General features: G+C 40.9%; 1 protein-coding gene across 1 annotated transcript; it reads right to left on the reverse strand.

Moving 5' to 3' along the window:
• Nucleotides 1-922: 922 nt before the first annotated feature.
• Nucleotides 923-13,079, reverse strand: capu (formin protein cappuccino). The gene is made up of 9 exons (XM_074092911.1): nucleotides 10,841-13,079; nucleotides 8,074-8,241; nucleotides 5,355-5,530; nucleotides 3,264-5,142; nucleotides 2,793-3,181; nucleotides 2,276-2,485; nucleotides 1,735-1,875; nucleotides 1,002-1,185; nucleotides 923-930 (listed from the first exon to the last, which is right to left on the reverse strand). Exons 1-9 carry the CDS (start codon nucleotides 11,562-11,564, stop codon nucleotides 923-925), a joined length of 3,879 nt encoding a protein of 1,292 aa, XP_073949012.1. The 5' UTR covers nucleotides 11,565-13,079.
• Between the last annotated feature and the right edge of the window lie 3,141 nt (nucleotides 13,080-16,220).

Raw genomic sequence — 16,220 nt, forward strand, 5'->3', positions numbered from 1 at the left:
GCTCATGTGGCCCATACCCATTTTACTAGTAATTCCTAAAAGACACTGAGATTTTGTTAGGTACAAATGCACGTGTTGGCACACAAGAGGAGTCAAAATGAAATTACTCATATGATGGCGGATTACTTAAAAAAAAGAGCTCAGCCACGACATTTAGTGATCATTATTTGTACTTTTAGTACCAAAGCCTTTAAAAAAATGGTGTGAATGGTTCTAAAGGATGATTTTGTTATGATAATAAGAATGGACGCATTAGCCCCGTAGACGACATAGCCTCGGTTGACCTTATATTTTTATCAACTGTTGGCAAACAGACTACCTATAACTTCGTTTACACGCTTATTCTGGCGTCAGTTCAGTCCGTCATTCTGATTTTCTGTCATTCACATCGGATTGCCAAATATTATTGAAAACATTTAATTTTCATTAGTCTCAACCATCAGTCTGTAAGTTTGAGAGGGTTACACGGTAATTCTGTCGCCATTCCGACCAGAATGATGGATTGAACTACCAGAACGAGCGTGTAACCGACCGATGTCTGTGGTCAATAAACTTTTCAGTGTAGCTGGTTGCCATGGTAACGTTTCTGGGGTCACTTCTTATAAGTACGATTTTATGGGGTACAAATCTACTAAAAGTTAGGATCTGTGGCTCATCTCCTAAGCATGCTACAGCGACCGAATGAAGACTACTGCGGAGCGAATGAGGCGAGGGAATGAGTAAAAGAGTTTCGAGTTACGATCAGCTGAGCCTATGCGCTAGTTGTGTTTTCTGTCTGTTCTTGCTTTTTTAACGATATTCAGTTTTAATTTTTAAATAAAAAATTTCCTACTTTAATTAAAATTTAGTTTTCCTTCAAACAATCCTACATATATGCTATATACATTGCAATCATTTTTATAAGCAAGTGTAGCACTGATGTCTACTGAGCTGCGTGGATAGAATAACAAGAGTAAATAGTTGATTAACCCCTAGAATAGGATGGTAGATAGTTGTCGTACCGGCGAGCTGTTCAGTGAGCGCTTGCAGATGTTGCGCGGCGGCGGCGAAGTCGACGGCGGCGGCGCGCGCCACGTCGCCCGGCTCGGGCACGGGCAGCGCGCACGCGCCCGACAGCGCGCCGCCGCACACGCGCAGGTACGTGCGCACGATGAAGTGCAGCAGCGTCACGTTAGAACGCTTCGACTGCGATCACATTATAAAAAAATCTATAAAGTAAAGCCGACGAAAACAGATGCTGAAAGCTGTTTGTATGTGCGAGAAAAATCTCCGCAGCTTTTTGTCTAAGTTGGCGGCGGCAGCGCGTCAGTTTTCATTAGCCCACGAGAAAGAAAGAATGATTACCATATGTCAATGCATAGTCAGTGTCAAGGACTACAATGTACAGTATAACCAGAATAGTAATGTCGCTCGGGACTCGTCGGTTTTCTTTGTTTTCCTGAAGATTCAAAGCCAATCTTTTGTTTCAAGTTCCGAACGAGAACGACATTAGCAAACTAGTTTAAGGCTGTATTTCCATCAGAGATGTGCGAGCATGTGTTGCGAGGAATGTGTTTGTCACGAACCAATAGGATCGCTTTATTTAGAAACCTATCTTCGAACAGCACAGCACAAGTGGAAACAGTCGAGCGGAGCGAGGATAGGTAAATAAAGCGTTTCTATTGGTTCATGAGAAACATATTCCTTGCAATACATCCTCGCATATCTCTAGTTGAAGCCAACCCGGCAAAGTACCTTAACATCTTTGAGTTTGGAGAGTATCTCGAGGCCGAACCCGTCAGCCTGGCCGCGCTGACCGTTGCCGCCGTTCATGTAGTTGCCCAGAGTCAGGATTATCGCGAACACCTTTTTCAGAGCTTCGCTCGTGGTCAGGAACTGCAACAACAGAATACAACAAATATGATTTAGTAGCCGTCACCAGCGACTCCGTTCGCGTAGAATTCGGCTTTCACTATCCCGCGGGAACTATGCAATTTTCCAGGATAAAACTTTCCCATGTCCTTCCCAGGATTCAAACAATCTGTATACCGAATTTCATCTTAATCGGTTCAGCGGTTCGGATGTGATGAAGTAACAAACAAACAAATAAAGAAACAGACTTACAAACTTTCGCATTTATGATATTAGTGGTATTACTCTTCATGTAAAATTACTGGCACATTATTCTATCTCGGCATTACACGCTGGCAACGCACCGGCGATCTAGTGTTGCCATCAGGAGGGCCACTTGTTTGCCATCCTATTTTATAATAAAATGTATTTTAAAGTAAATTACCTCGCACGTGTGCTTCAAGTTGTCCAATTTGTGCATCGTTGTGCTAACAGCGTCCTCAAATTCTGCTTGAAACATAAAACAGGAGATACGCTCGGCGAAATTTGGTATTCCGGAGAGGTCGTGTAAAAATGCTTCTGGCTTATCTAATGGCACATCCGGCTTGCTTCGCAAGTGCTCCTTTATCATACTTAATTCTTCTTCAGACGCTCTCTAGAACAATGAAGTAACATATTTCTTAGTGTAGTTACCTACTATTGTTCAAAGTCAATCTCAAGATGATTCAGTGATCCACCAAAAGGTTCTTAAAGGAATAATTTCACCAACCATACATATTAGTACATTGTATCTCAACGGTTGTCAAATGTATTCCGCTTTTTGTACAATAAAGGGCTTACATACAGTATACATACATACATACATAAAAGTGGAGATACTTAGCATATGTTTGTTAGATCTGTGAAGGAATTGCACTGAAAAGTGTCTCATTTTTAAATATTGGTTGAATGAAAACACTTACCATCTCATAAATCTGTTGCAATGCTTCTAAACTCACTACGGACGTATCGAAGTTGTATATGGCATTTTCGATTTCCGAAAACTCGACGTGCAAGCTTTGTGCTAGTATACCCACATTCTGTGACCGCTTACTTTCTAATATCTTCACTGGTTGAATCTTAGTCTTCACTTCCACTTTCTTTTTTACAGGTGCTTTAACAACTTGTCTTGAGAAGAGATCCGTGAATTCGTCAATATTGTCTAAGCTAGTTTCTTCTATTTCTAACCAGAGAGGTTTCAATGGTGGGGAGACCACTTCACCCTGCAAGGTTGGCACTGGTGGGGCTAAAATTCGAGTCCAATATAATGGTTTCATGGGTGCCGCAGGTTTTACCGGAATCTTTCTCAAGCCTGAAAGCGTACAGTTTATGGATAACGTAATAAGAATTATATTAATAGGAAATAAAATAAATGGCGAAGAAGTTAAACTTACTTGATCGCTGCATGTTCCAGCCACCGGCCGGCGGTGCAGGGAAGGGCACGGGACCCATGGGCGGTGGTGGCCCTGGTGGCGGTGGACCCCCGAAGGAAGCCGGCGGAGGAGGCGGTGGAGGGCCCATACCGGGCATCGGTGGCGGTGGGGGGCCCATCCCGGGCATCGGTGGCGGTGGAGGGCCCATACCAGGCATCGGTGGCGGCGGGGGTCCCATACCAGGCATCGGTGGCGGTGGGGGACCCATACCAGGCATCGGCGGCGGCGGTGGGCCCATACCAGGCATCGGTGGCGGTGGGGGACCCATACCAGGCATCGGCGGCGGCGGTGGGCCCATACCAGGCATCGGAGGTGGTGGGGGGCCCATCCCGGGCATCGGTGGCGGCGGGGGGGCCATCCCAGGCATCGGCGGCGGTGGGGGGCCCATTGTAAGTGGCAGCGGGAATTCCGTACCAGACATTGGTGTAGGTGATGAGCCCATCCCAAGCATTTCAGGCATAGGTGGCGGCGGGGGCGGTGGGGGGCCTATTTCTGACATCGGTGGAGGTGGCGGCATATTTACTTCCGGTAGCGGCGGCGGCGGCGGTGGTGGTGGTGGAGGTGGACTCATTTTAGGCATTTGAGGTTGTAAAGGTGCAGGTGGTGACCTAATTAAAGGGGATGTTGGTAGCGCAGGATCCAGTTTAGCAGTAGGTGGCAATGATGGAGGCCCAGGAGCTATTGGAGTCACTGGCGATGTTGGTGTATTTGAACATTCATTTTTCAGTACAGATAATGCAGTATGATTTTGTAATATAGATATGGGTGGATCTGTAGTTGGTTCTAGTGACTCGGGCTGTGGAGGAGCGGGTGGTGGTGTTGCCTTGACAATCACACTGGGCTCAACCAGATGAGGCCCCCATTTTCGTTGAATCCCCACCTCCCTAGAGTCAGCCTCAGGTGAAGCCTTATCAGTTTGATTTGACATTGAAATCATGGCTCTTTCTACAGTAGTATTTGCTTCATTATTTTGATACAATATTTGAGTAGTTGGAATGTTTGTAGAATTTAATACAGGTTTTAATACATTGTCTTTCCTAATTATGTCTGAGGAACTTTCATGTTTGCTAGTAATTAGCTCGGTGGAATTATTTATACTAAAAAAGGAAGCCTCTGAGGAACTCTCCATAGAGCCATGCTGTGAAACAGTTACAGCTTTATCTCCAGAACCTTCTTTTCTATCTTTTTCTTCAATTTTCAATTCATTGCTATCATTTTCAGATTTGTCTCCATTCCTTGTTGTTTCTTCATAATCTCTGATTTTATTTAACTTACAATAATTTTCTATATTTTCAGATCTCTGTTCAGTTTTACTTCCATCTTTATAATTATTAAATATTTCAGTATTACAAGCTACACTACTTACATCTAATGTACTACCACTTGCTACACTTGTTCTTAAAACACTGGAATCATTATCAGGTAAAGTTATCACAGGTTTATTGGGAAGTCCGTTCAGTTCACAAGTAGTTTGGACTTCCTTGTTCGCAAACTTCACTTTGTTTGATTCATCTTGAGGAAAACATTTCTCTAAATTTTTGTTGATTGTTTCTATTTGAGCATTCAATTTTATTTTTTCTAACTGTATTTCTAAATCTAATAGTCTATTTTTCAGCTGAGCTATGACTACTTTAGCTTCATTGATGTCAGCTATTTCGTCATTATTATTTTGGTTAAAGAATCTGTTGTTTTCAACATTACGCAGATTTGTGAACTGGTCTTGAGCCACATTGCGGTACACTTCTTTGTCATGGGGCCAGGCTGACGCGTGCAGTCGCCCAGGAGTGATTGGTTGAGAAACAGGCGCCTCCATGTGACTCCAATAATACATCAGATTAGGCTGGAAAAAACATTTATATCTACATTTAAAACATGCCCATGATTGTCTGGCAATCACAATTTGCAACTTTTTTTATTGCTCTTAAACTTAGATGACTCGTTTCAAAACCATCAAGATGACCTAGAATCGGGTTACAATACCAGTGACAGATAGTGTTGATTACCTTCAATCATTATTGGCAAAGTTTATGAGAAATTCGACTTATTACTAACCTTAAAAATACTTTCTGATGGGGCATCCTTATCCGAAATCTGCTGAAGAACACCAGCAGCCAACAGGTGCGTGCAATATTGAATCCCAAGGTTTTTCAGATCTTGAGACGTGAGGAGGGTTTTCAAGTGATTATTATCGGAAATTGATGACATGAACCAGTTGAGTAGCATCTGCCCTGAAAAACAAAAATAAACAATATCCACTAAACGAACATTCCAAACACAGAAATTTAGCAATCCAAACATAAACACTATTGGGTTTTGTTGTTGTGTTTAGAATTTACCTTTCGCAACATCGCAACTGTCACTTTGAAGGTTTCTTACTGTCATTTTGACGTAAAGTTTTGGGGAGTATTTCAATATTTACTCAAAAAAGTTTGTGTTTGTTGTATTTCAGTAGGTAAATATTAAGCCGAGTTTAGACTTGCAAGAAAAATCGTGCAAGTTCTATGTGCAAGTTGCATTACATTGCGAGGCCGTAAAGCCAACCATTGTAATGCATCTTGCACGATTTTTCTTGCAAGTCTAAACTCGGCTTTAGAAATATGTATGTGTGTACAGTCAAGTGCAAAAATAAGTTCTATTCAAAAGTATGTTAAGTACTACGACCTTATTGCGTCGGAATATGAGTCTGTGGTACCTACTTATTTTTGAAACTTTGAATAAGTTCATATTTTTATACTTGACTGTACATAGGAGCTAAAATTGAGTCTAATACAAGTTTCTGATCGTTAATAGTGATTACTTATTCCCCACCCATTTCAATTATGAGAATGACATGAGATGACATGAGAATAAAGAAGGCAAACAAAAACAATTAAGTAATGTGCTTTGAAAAACTTCCAACTTACATAACTGCGAACCCAGTGTTGAAACGTGAACTCTGTATAGGATTGAACACTTTTCAATATATTCCACTATTAACACTACTTTCCTTACATCACTTTTGACTTTTATGCGTCTTTTTTCCCCATTCAACACAAACATTGTGTATCGAAACCACTGCACTGGTATATCATAGAAAAATGTAATACTGGGTTGTTTCTTAGGCTCATAGACCATCAATTCTTTGTTGGTATTCACTATATCTATTATAACAGGGTCACTTTTGGACGTAAACTTGAATTCAGTTTCAAATGCAGTGTGTTCCTCGGTGTGCAATCCGAGTATGGTCACAATGTCGTTAATGCCATCTTGCGTGTCTCTGTGTTTGCTCAGAAATTTAACATAGTTAAACTGAGCGATGGACGAATTGGTGAAATTAACGCGGTTCGTAGATAACTGCATATTGCTATTTTAATAATTACTTATGCTATTTACTACAATAAATAATAAAGTTGGCACTAGGCGTCGCTAGTCACGTATTCACTGACGACTAGCACTATCTTTACTGAACTTAATCATTAACAAAGATAAGAATATGCATCTTGGATAGTGGGCGTGAAACTACTCATTTATACGGAATGTTCCTGTTACGATATTGTTCATTAGATTCTTTCACCATAACAAGATTGTGGATAATTTGCCTGTTTCAATAAGGCACTTAAATTATAGGACCTAGATACCTTCAATTAAAATGAAAAATCTACTTGCACTTGGGCATGCAGGTGAAGTTCACTTCGTTATTTCTAAATGATTATTGATGAACAACACTAACCATTTTATTTAAAAGATTTACGCATTTATCAGGTCTTTACTAAAACGTATAAACGTATACGTATAAATACACACATCAATAGAGTATTGGGATACTTATTATCCCTCGATAATTTATGTTTTGGCTCACTCAGTAGGTATTATTAATTATTATACTTTTATTGAAATATTCAAAACTGTCTAGGGATAAAAATTATCTTTAGGCACTTTTGATGTTTGAGAAAGTATATTAGCACTATGTATATTTTACAATTAATATTAATCATCACAATTATCGTGTGATTAGATTAAAAACTTACTACGTAACGTTCATTCACATGTATAAAATTATAAATATACTTTTAAATACATAGTTTATGATCAATTGATCACGAGTAATCAGGGTGATCCATGTACTGTCATAGTAGGTAAGTACCAATGATGTCTGTCTGTAGGTAGGTTCGTTACCTCTAAGTAGTAAAGAAGGGACAGAGTTCAGTTTCATTTTTTGTATAAGTATATTGTAAATTATTTTTTTAAGATACGCTTGAGACTTCCAAAGCGATTTGTTGCGTGTGCGACTATTTGTACAGGCGTACCTACTTAAACAGGCGGGTAAAGGTCACCCTGCGTCGGCGCCTGCGGTTGCGCTAAATTCCAGCCCGCGGACTTACTTATAGGTATATCTTACATTACGAGCTTAGCTTTTATTTAACTGCATGTTTGTTTATATGTTATGGTTTGTAGTAAGACGAAATTCACCCACCTAAATCCCTTATGGAGCCTCCCCCCACGGAGCAGTGTAGCACACAAACTTTATTAAACGTTATACCATGTTATACGGGAGTGGGGGTACCTACATGGGTCTAGGTGGACAATAATTTAGTTCCTTTAAAAAAACAACACTAGGTCCTCTAAAATTTTATTGTGTATTATCAAAATTCATCATCATCATCATATCAGACGAAGGATGTCCACTGTTGGACTTAGGCCTCCTTCATATGCCTTCAGTTGCTTTGATTGGAAGCGGCCTGGAACCCGCGGCTCATAATTCATGCCTGTGGCCACAGACAAGGCGGCTTACCTTCGAATTTCTCGTAGAGTTGGAAGTTGAGTTTCTCCGGCACAAACTTGGGGCGGAGTACCCTCGGCTCGGAGTGTTTCTCGAGCGTGAGCGAAGCCACCTTCCGCAGCACGTTGGACTCCAGAGGCACCTCGCTCACGCTCGCAGCCCGTCGTTCCGGCTCTGGAACTGACGAAAACATCCTAACATTCAAGGGTGGATGCAGGGGGGGTCATGGGAGTCATGCTAATGAACCCCCCTCGCGGGCCGTGGCCTGGATCTAGGACATATAAATATATAGGACAGATATTTTTCTAAACTATAGATATTTTTCTAATACATTTCTGCGACAAAAAAGGAGAATAACCAGAATTTGGCCATGATTTAGTATTCACTCGGCTCTAAGTAGTTTCTAATGGGAACATTGATTTTGACTGCACGCTGTCACCCTGCTCATAACACAGCGCCTGAAATTATTAAAGAGCAAAATACTCCATTCGCTCTCAATCATTTACTTGCCAGAGGACCGTTCGGTTATCATATCATAGCAATTAATTTAATTATTTTGATTAACTCGGCCATGGTGATGGATTTAATTATGGTTTATATTACTCCAGTTATCACTTGTGCGAGTTTCTTTCACTCACCCTGCATTAGATCACTAAAATACGCCTACTAGAATTCAAGACTTGCTTATCGATAAGCTCTGTTTTGTTTGTTTCTATTATTTAAACGAATACAGTCGGCTCGGCAGCTAAGGAACACCGCAAAACAAGGTATCTGTACAAACTATTTACTAACTTGACAGTAGATTCGTCCGTCGAGAGAGGTATCGAAGTATCTGCTGTTAACTGTTTGAACTCGACACTGCCTTTTGGCCTGTTAGAGCTAAAATTCCGGAATATAACGGTGACGTTCAACTCATTCAACAGACGCATCTTCTACTAAAGATAAATTACTTAAGTATTGACAGTTTGATCTACTTTGTACCTACTTAATCCATTTTATACGGCGTGCAAAGTCTTCAATAGGATTATAGGCTAGATCTATATAGATTCGCTGATGCATGTTTTACTTATTTATCATGCAACTTTTACTGTTAGACGACCAGATGGCCTAGTGGTTAGAGAACCTGACTACGAAGCTTGAGGTCCCGGTTCGATTCCCGTGTCGGGGTAGATATTTGTATGAAAAATACGAATGTTTGTTTTCGGGTCTTGGGTTTTTAATATGTATTTAAGTATGTATCTTTAACTATATAATTATATTTATCCGTTGCTTAGTACCCATAACACAAGCTTTGCTAAGCTTACATATTTTGGGACTACTTAGATCAATTGGTGTGAATTGTCCCGTGATATTTATTTATTTATATCTGCTTATAGTGCTTAGCTAAAATACTTTCAAAGTTGATCATTTTAATAAGCAAAACATTTCAAACACCATACCTAACCATACCATAGTAAGCAACATAGGTACAGTCAAACAAATTAAATCATGACCCAGGGTGGTGTCATGTTGACATCTCATACATTTGTCAAGGAAATCATAGTGAAATTGATTATTAAAAGGTTCCACCCTGGGTCATGCTAATGCATGATTCAATTTGTTCGACTGTACTCCACCTTTTATTATTCTAGCATTTTCCAATCTACTAACATCAGATTCAATTTATCTAGTGCAGTTATTGTGGAACTCTACTTTTATCTGTTCTTTAAAAAGGTAAGTTTTGTAAACTATGTTTTCAAACTCTTACCCATACCGTAAAATCTATAATATTTAACCACTGTAACAAAGTTTTTCCCAATCAGACCTAACTTTCTTCAGTTATGAATAAATTAATACCTGCGTATGGCCACAGAATAAGTAATAGGTTTGGCGTATTGTAAGAAAATTACGTAAGGTAGTGGGGATCTAAAACATCGATGACAGACCAGACCCTCTGCTATCGTGACGAATCACACTAATTTTAACAAAATATTTTCGTATAGCCCGAGCCGAATATTTACGTACATAATTTCCAACTGTGTAGGTAAGGTTAAGTTATATATTTCTAATCTTCCTTCCATTAAGTACATTGCCTCAGTTTTTGGCTCTATCATTTATTTTATTTCGTTGCCACGTTACCCACCAATACTACTAATGCGTTGCCTGACTTGCGAAACGAATGATAAATGCATGAATGAGTCTACTTTATATTTACAACAGGTACGTATTTCGTTTGTATTTGCTCCAGAATATTCCCTGGGATTCCGTTTTATTCAGACTATCGTGGCTTCGTGGTACAGCGCGATGTTTTAAGCTAAAATGTGTGGTAGAACGAAACAATCAAACAGTTACTTCCATTGTGATCGCCGAGCAAGCATCAACAAACCGGTTGCCTGACTATCGAGACCACAAACACGACCGCTTGTTGTTATTTACATCGCACCGGCGGTTTCAGGCACAGCGGTACCTACATGATATGGAATTATCTCGATAACACAATCTTTAACACAATGATAAACTCATTGTCACTTGCAGAACTGAGGTTTATTCGTAATTCGTAACTCATAAACAATACGCGCGATCTCTACTAACATCGCTACGGTTTTTATTATCCTGAATTATAAACAAGAATAAAAAATGTACCTACCTAACGCGAAACTCTACACAAAATCCACGTGCAAACAAAACGTCACAACACTATTGTTAGGTATGTTCTGGTTGCCCTGAATTTTGACGAGGTACACTTGTTTTATATGTGGTAGTGTTGTGGAAAAGGTTGATTAATAAATGTTTGACTAACCATTGTCGGGGTCCCGGGCGGTGGCGACGGCGACCACGGCCTGCACGGGTTGCAGCTCGACGCGCCGGTGCCGCGAGACCGTGAACGAGCTCTGCGCCGGCGACGCCTTCAGCCGGTGCTCCCGGAACTCGTGGCTGCACTCGTGCGGCGGCCGCTCACGGCTACCAGACAATATCGCACCCATAACCTTTTCATTGTCACTTTTGTCACTGTCATCGAAAACGTCAGACTTTTCTTCTTTTTCTAAGTCGTCGGAGAGCGAGGAGGCGGCATCATCGTGCGGCATGTCGGGCGCGGGCGTCGGCGTCAGCGTGCGCGGCGCGTCGTGCGCGCTGCTCTCCGCGGAGTAGTAGCACTGGTTGAGCTCGACGGCGAGCGGCGTGAGCGCGCCCGAGAGCACTGACGAGCCGGGCGTGGAGCCGCCGCGGGTCGCTGACCGCCCGCACCTGGACACCGTTACCTCTGACTGCACACTCTCGCCCGCTTTCGACGCGCACTCGACCGCGTCGTTATCTGACGCTGACGCCTCGATCACTTCAACGTTATCGGAATCTGGCGTTTTATCAAACTCCCTGTCGAGCGCCTCTCGTTTCGCACCGCTCTTTTTCCGTCCATGTTTCTTGCTCTCCCTGCTGGGGGATTTTCTATTTCGCAAGAAGTTCTTCCCCTTCGCTGGTGATTTACCTGTCTTGCTTTGTTTTTCGTTTCCCTGACTGTTCCCCATTTTCAATGCTGTGACTATAAACTCAACACGGACCTCAGAACATCGTTGTGTTTCTTACATAAAGAGGTACGTACCTACTAAATTACATTCTTAACTATCATATTTACACGAAATATAAAAACTAAACAGATTTAGATTCACAGCCCTTTGGTTACCCGTTTGTGCGGAACATGCGCAGTCGGAGGACCGGCAAGTTTTTAATAAATCAATATTCAGGATTCGTGTAGAAAGGAAGTAACAAGATAATCTTACCTAAAGAATTATTATACTTAACCAACGAAAGCATTAGTAAATTTTGTTTGTTAAAAGGTAAATAAGCATTTTAACAATGGTTCCATCTCTATCCATCCTATTCTGTGTATTTTGGGATCCACGCCCTCTATGATGTTGCCCTGAAAAAAGCATTTTCTTAACACACCAATAGATGGCGTACATCTGTCAAATTTCGGACTTGCTCCTGCATAATGAATAATGATGCACTTACTTCCGTTGCCCAAGACTACTGCAGTGACACATATTTTCGTGAACTCGCGTCATTTACATCAGTATGCGCATTTCTGTGCACTTACTTACTTACTCGTGCTGTGATGCTTTGCTAGACTCCGCTGCCAAATGACTGCACTAAATTTTGAATTATCACGAAATCTTTTCGGAATAAAAGTAACTTTCTACCGTACCACAAAATTTTCCATTTTAATATTATTGAAAACATTTGGATGCCACTTTTAGCTGATATGATACTCGTATTGCGTTGACTGATAAACTTAGCAGTGTGAGTAATCGGTCTGCATAAAGTTTCAAGTCTTCCATACACAGGTTTGGGTATAGCTCATCGTTTTTTTTTTCATAACGCCAAAGTATTTTATATTACTACTAGCCGTTACCCGCGACTCTGTCCGTGTAGAATTATGTCCTTTCCCGGGACTCAAACTATCTGTATACCGAATTTCATCTAAATCGGTTCATCGGTTTAGACGTGATGGAGTAACAAACAAACAGACTTACAAACTTTCGCATTTATAATATTAGTAGGGTAATAGGTATATCGTTCATTATGCTACACTAGTTCTGACTCCAACTCGACCACAGTTGAAAATCAAACCGCATACCTTTGCGACAAAACTGTGACATCTGTAAAATCGCAACTTTGGAGATAGCACAGTTTTGACGCAGAGAAGCGAAACACGAGACCACTTTTTTATTAATTTCATTTACAATGACTATATTATTGTACACCACAAATACCTAGTAAGCGATACAGAAAACAGGACACAGAGAGTAAATTACAACCATACATAGGCGGCCTTATTGCTTAAGAGCGATCTTTTCCAGGCAACCTTTTTTACAGTAAGGACTAGATTACAGCAGTTGGTGCCTCAGCAGTAGATCAGATTAATACAACGCAACAAAAATACATCTACCTACACTACACATACTTAGGTACATATACCGTACATATAATTCACGTCTAAAATAAATATAGGTAGCGGGATAGACAGCAACATTATGTACCTAAATAAAAGATTTACTACATAATATTCACTCTTACTTTGGATCCAAAACCGGCTGCCGCTGGCTAGATGAATATTGATAGGACTAGCAAAAAACGTGACGCGCGAAACGTAGAATACCTAAGTACCAATTACAGTAAAACCATTGTAAAAGTAAGAGCTTGAAATATAAAGTCCGGTGGGTACCTAGAGGATCCTAAGTAATTGACATAAATAATTTCTGAGTGGGACGTCTAGAAGCGTAAAACTTGTCAAAACTCTAAACTTACCTTACCGCTATGCGCTAAAACAAAGTGCGGGGAAGAGAATAAAACATAACTTTTCCTGGTGTAGCGCGGTGCATTTTGGTAATATGGTCGGTGATCATTTTGCTGCTAGATAATTTCGGTGGCTCTTTGGCACCGACCTCACAATGAGACGGCGCCGCATTTAGTGAGATTTATATTACAATCAATGTTACGCTTTAAGTCTAATTGCGTAAAAGTGAATTACTGTTCCTGCTTGCGCGCATTCTCTGGTGGCTCTGGGGCTGGTCATTCATTTGATGTAGATTTCGATAATAGGAATGTAAAGAATGAGAGGGAACTTTAATTTTATTTGTAAAATCGTTGCTACGTTCAAGCATGTTATGAAGAAAGTGGTGTTTCAATGGTGAACAATTCAAGACACTCGATTTGTAACACGTTCAAGGAGTCACCATTTTTTCCTTCATAAAGGTCACATCACATACATAGGTTGTCACGCGGTAGCCCTAATATTTTTATTGACAGCCTAATGACAGCTGTGTTTAGTTCTGCTACTCACCGTTAGAGAGCGCTGTTTTAAAAGCGTAAATATTCACATGAATGCTAGCTAAATTTTATTATATTAAAAACTTATACTCAAAAAGGGTCCTGAATAAAAACAGCTAATTTCCTGACTATTTATAGCTTATTAAAAAATAAAACACTCGCCGTCTTTCGGCGTGTAGTCGATCAGCTGATTCGGACAGCTGATCGCGGGTCAACGACCTTTATATAGGAAAGCTCGGCTGAAAGCTTCACTTTCTTCGAGCACAATCTAAGAGGAGCATGCAGTTATAAAAAGCCCTTCACATCGCCGAACTCAAGGTGAGCCCTGATATTTAATCTCAAACTTCTATCTCTGTGTAATTTCTATTTTTCAAAATTCTAGCTATGTCCGTTATTTAAATATTTTGTAACGGACTGTCGCTGTTCCTTCCTATACCTAATTTAAATCTGTAACGGTCTTCAACCGAATTTTATTTCAATAAACTATTGTTTCCTTTCTATTTTTTGTAACTCCGTAACGACTGTCCTTGCCTTCTAAATTGCCGCCGCAACCAGAACCAGGCTTTCCCTATGCCCAGAGCTGGGAATGGGCTGCTGCTGTTGGCAAGGACTGTCCTCACGGAGCCCTTGCTGAAGCTGATGGATTTTCCAGGAGACTCCCTACGGAGTAGAACTCTCCGAGGTCCTCTCAACGTCTGCACCTCCAGTAACCACCTGGCCAGCGCACCTGCTCAAGAGGCTTCCGACCAGCACGTCCAGCCGCTACTCCACCTGCGCCACCTGAACACCCGGGTCAAGGGAAGTGCCTGCCTGTAATTCCTGAACCAACCACTTGTACGAACCTACGCCCTGAAATCTCATGCCGCGTTCTGTAGGAGAGCCTAATTGAATAAATCGAGTCCTCAGATAATTCATTGTTAACTTTCTCTCCTACAAGCTGACCCGCTAGCCGCTAAGCGCGACAAGGTACTCTGATTTTGTAATGTTTAGCACCTCTACGGTATAACAAGTAGGTAGGTATTGTCCCAGCTTGCTGGGACAGCATTCCCGGAGCGGTACAACTTAGGGATCTAAAAAATTAGCCTGTTAATCTCGAAAAGGGCCGGCAACGCACCTATGACACCCCAGTGTTGCAGATGTCCATGGGCGAAGGTGATTGCTTCCCATCAGGTGACCCGCGCGCTCGTTTTCCTCCTCTTATATAAAAAAGTGTACTTAAATGAACAAACTGTTGGAACTTTTCTAATCAAACATTGCCACTACTGTACCTAAATGGTTTCCACAATAAATATTCCTTAAATTTTTTAGTCCTAATCAAAAACTTGGGTAAATCGTGTGTAGCTATTAGATCGTGACAGATATTTTTTTAAAGTCGTTTAAGGCCGGCAACGCACACGCAGGCCTAATAATGCTGTAGGTGTCCGTCCATGGGCGGCGGTGATCACTTACCATCAGGTGACCCGCCTACTCGTTTGTCAGCTGTTTGATAAAAAAAATGCTACTTATGATGGTAAATTTAAGCGTTTTTGCGGCATTTTTTTTTCGTCATTCATTACCGTTTCGGCAAGTATTATTAAAAGAGATAATGTCCAGTGTTCAATTTTGATAAACCTGAAAACTAAACATAATAAGTACCTAGAGTTATCAAATTTCCTTTGTCCTTCCGTTGTGATGATAGTAAACGTGGGATGGTAATGTAATCACGTTAAACTGAGCAGTCAAAACGTTCGAATTTTCACCCAAAGGTACGCTATTCCCTTTACCAACATTGGCGATATAAACGTTGAAACATCACGTACATATACAATCAAATTCTTTTTTGAAAGGCTCCTTAGAGCGTGTTCACATAATCCTATCCAATATCGGTATCGGACGACGATACGATACAATACAATACAAAGACTCTTTATTGTACACCAGAAATAGTACCTAAGCGATACAGAAAACAGATACACAGAGAAAAAATTACAAGATAACCAATAGGCGGCCTTATCGCTTAAGAGCGATCTCTTCCAGGCAACCTTTTTTTAGGGTTCCGTAGCCAAAACTGCAAATACGGAACCCTTATAGTTTCGCCATGTCTGTATGTCTGTCTGTCTGTCCGTCCGCGTCTTTGCTCAGGGACTATCAATGCTAGAAAGTTGTAATTTTGCACGAATATATATGTAAGCTATGCCGACCAAATGGTAACAATTAAAATTTCAAAATCAATTTTTTTTAGAGTACCTCCCATAGATGTAAAGCGGGGGTGATTTTTTTTTCTCATCCAACCTTTGTAGTGTGGAATATCGTTGGATAGGTCTTTTAAAACCATTAGGGGGTTGCTAAAACGATTTTTCGATTTAGTGATTTGT

Source organism: Choristoneura fumiferana, chromosome 10 (genome assembly GCF_025370935.1).
Source record: "Choristoneura fumiferana chromosome 10, NRCan_CFum_1, whole genome shotgun sequence".
NCBI classification, from domain to species: Eukaryota; Metazoa; Arthropoda; class Insecta; order Lepidoptera; family Tortricidae; genus Choristoneura; species Choristoneura fumiferana.

Coding starts and splice junctions, on each gene's coding strand:
- capu (XM_074092911.1), bottom strand. CDS start 11,564: ATGGGGAACAGTCAGGGAAACGAAAAACAAAGCAAGACAGGTAAATCA. Junction 5,531..8,073: donor ACTCTACGAGAAATTCGAAG/GTAAGCCGCCTT, acceptor TTTGTTTTTCAG/GGCAGATGCTACTCAACTGG. Junction 1,186..1,734: donor CCAAACTCAAAGATGTTAAG/GTACTTTGCCGG, acceptor ATGTGATCGCAG/TCGAAGCGTTCTAACGTGAC.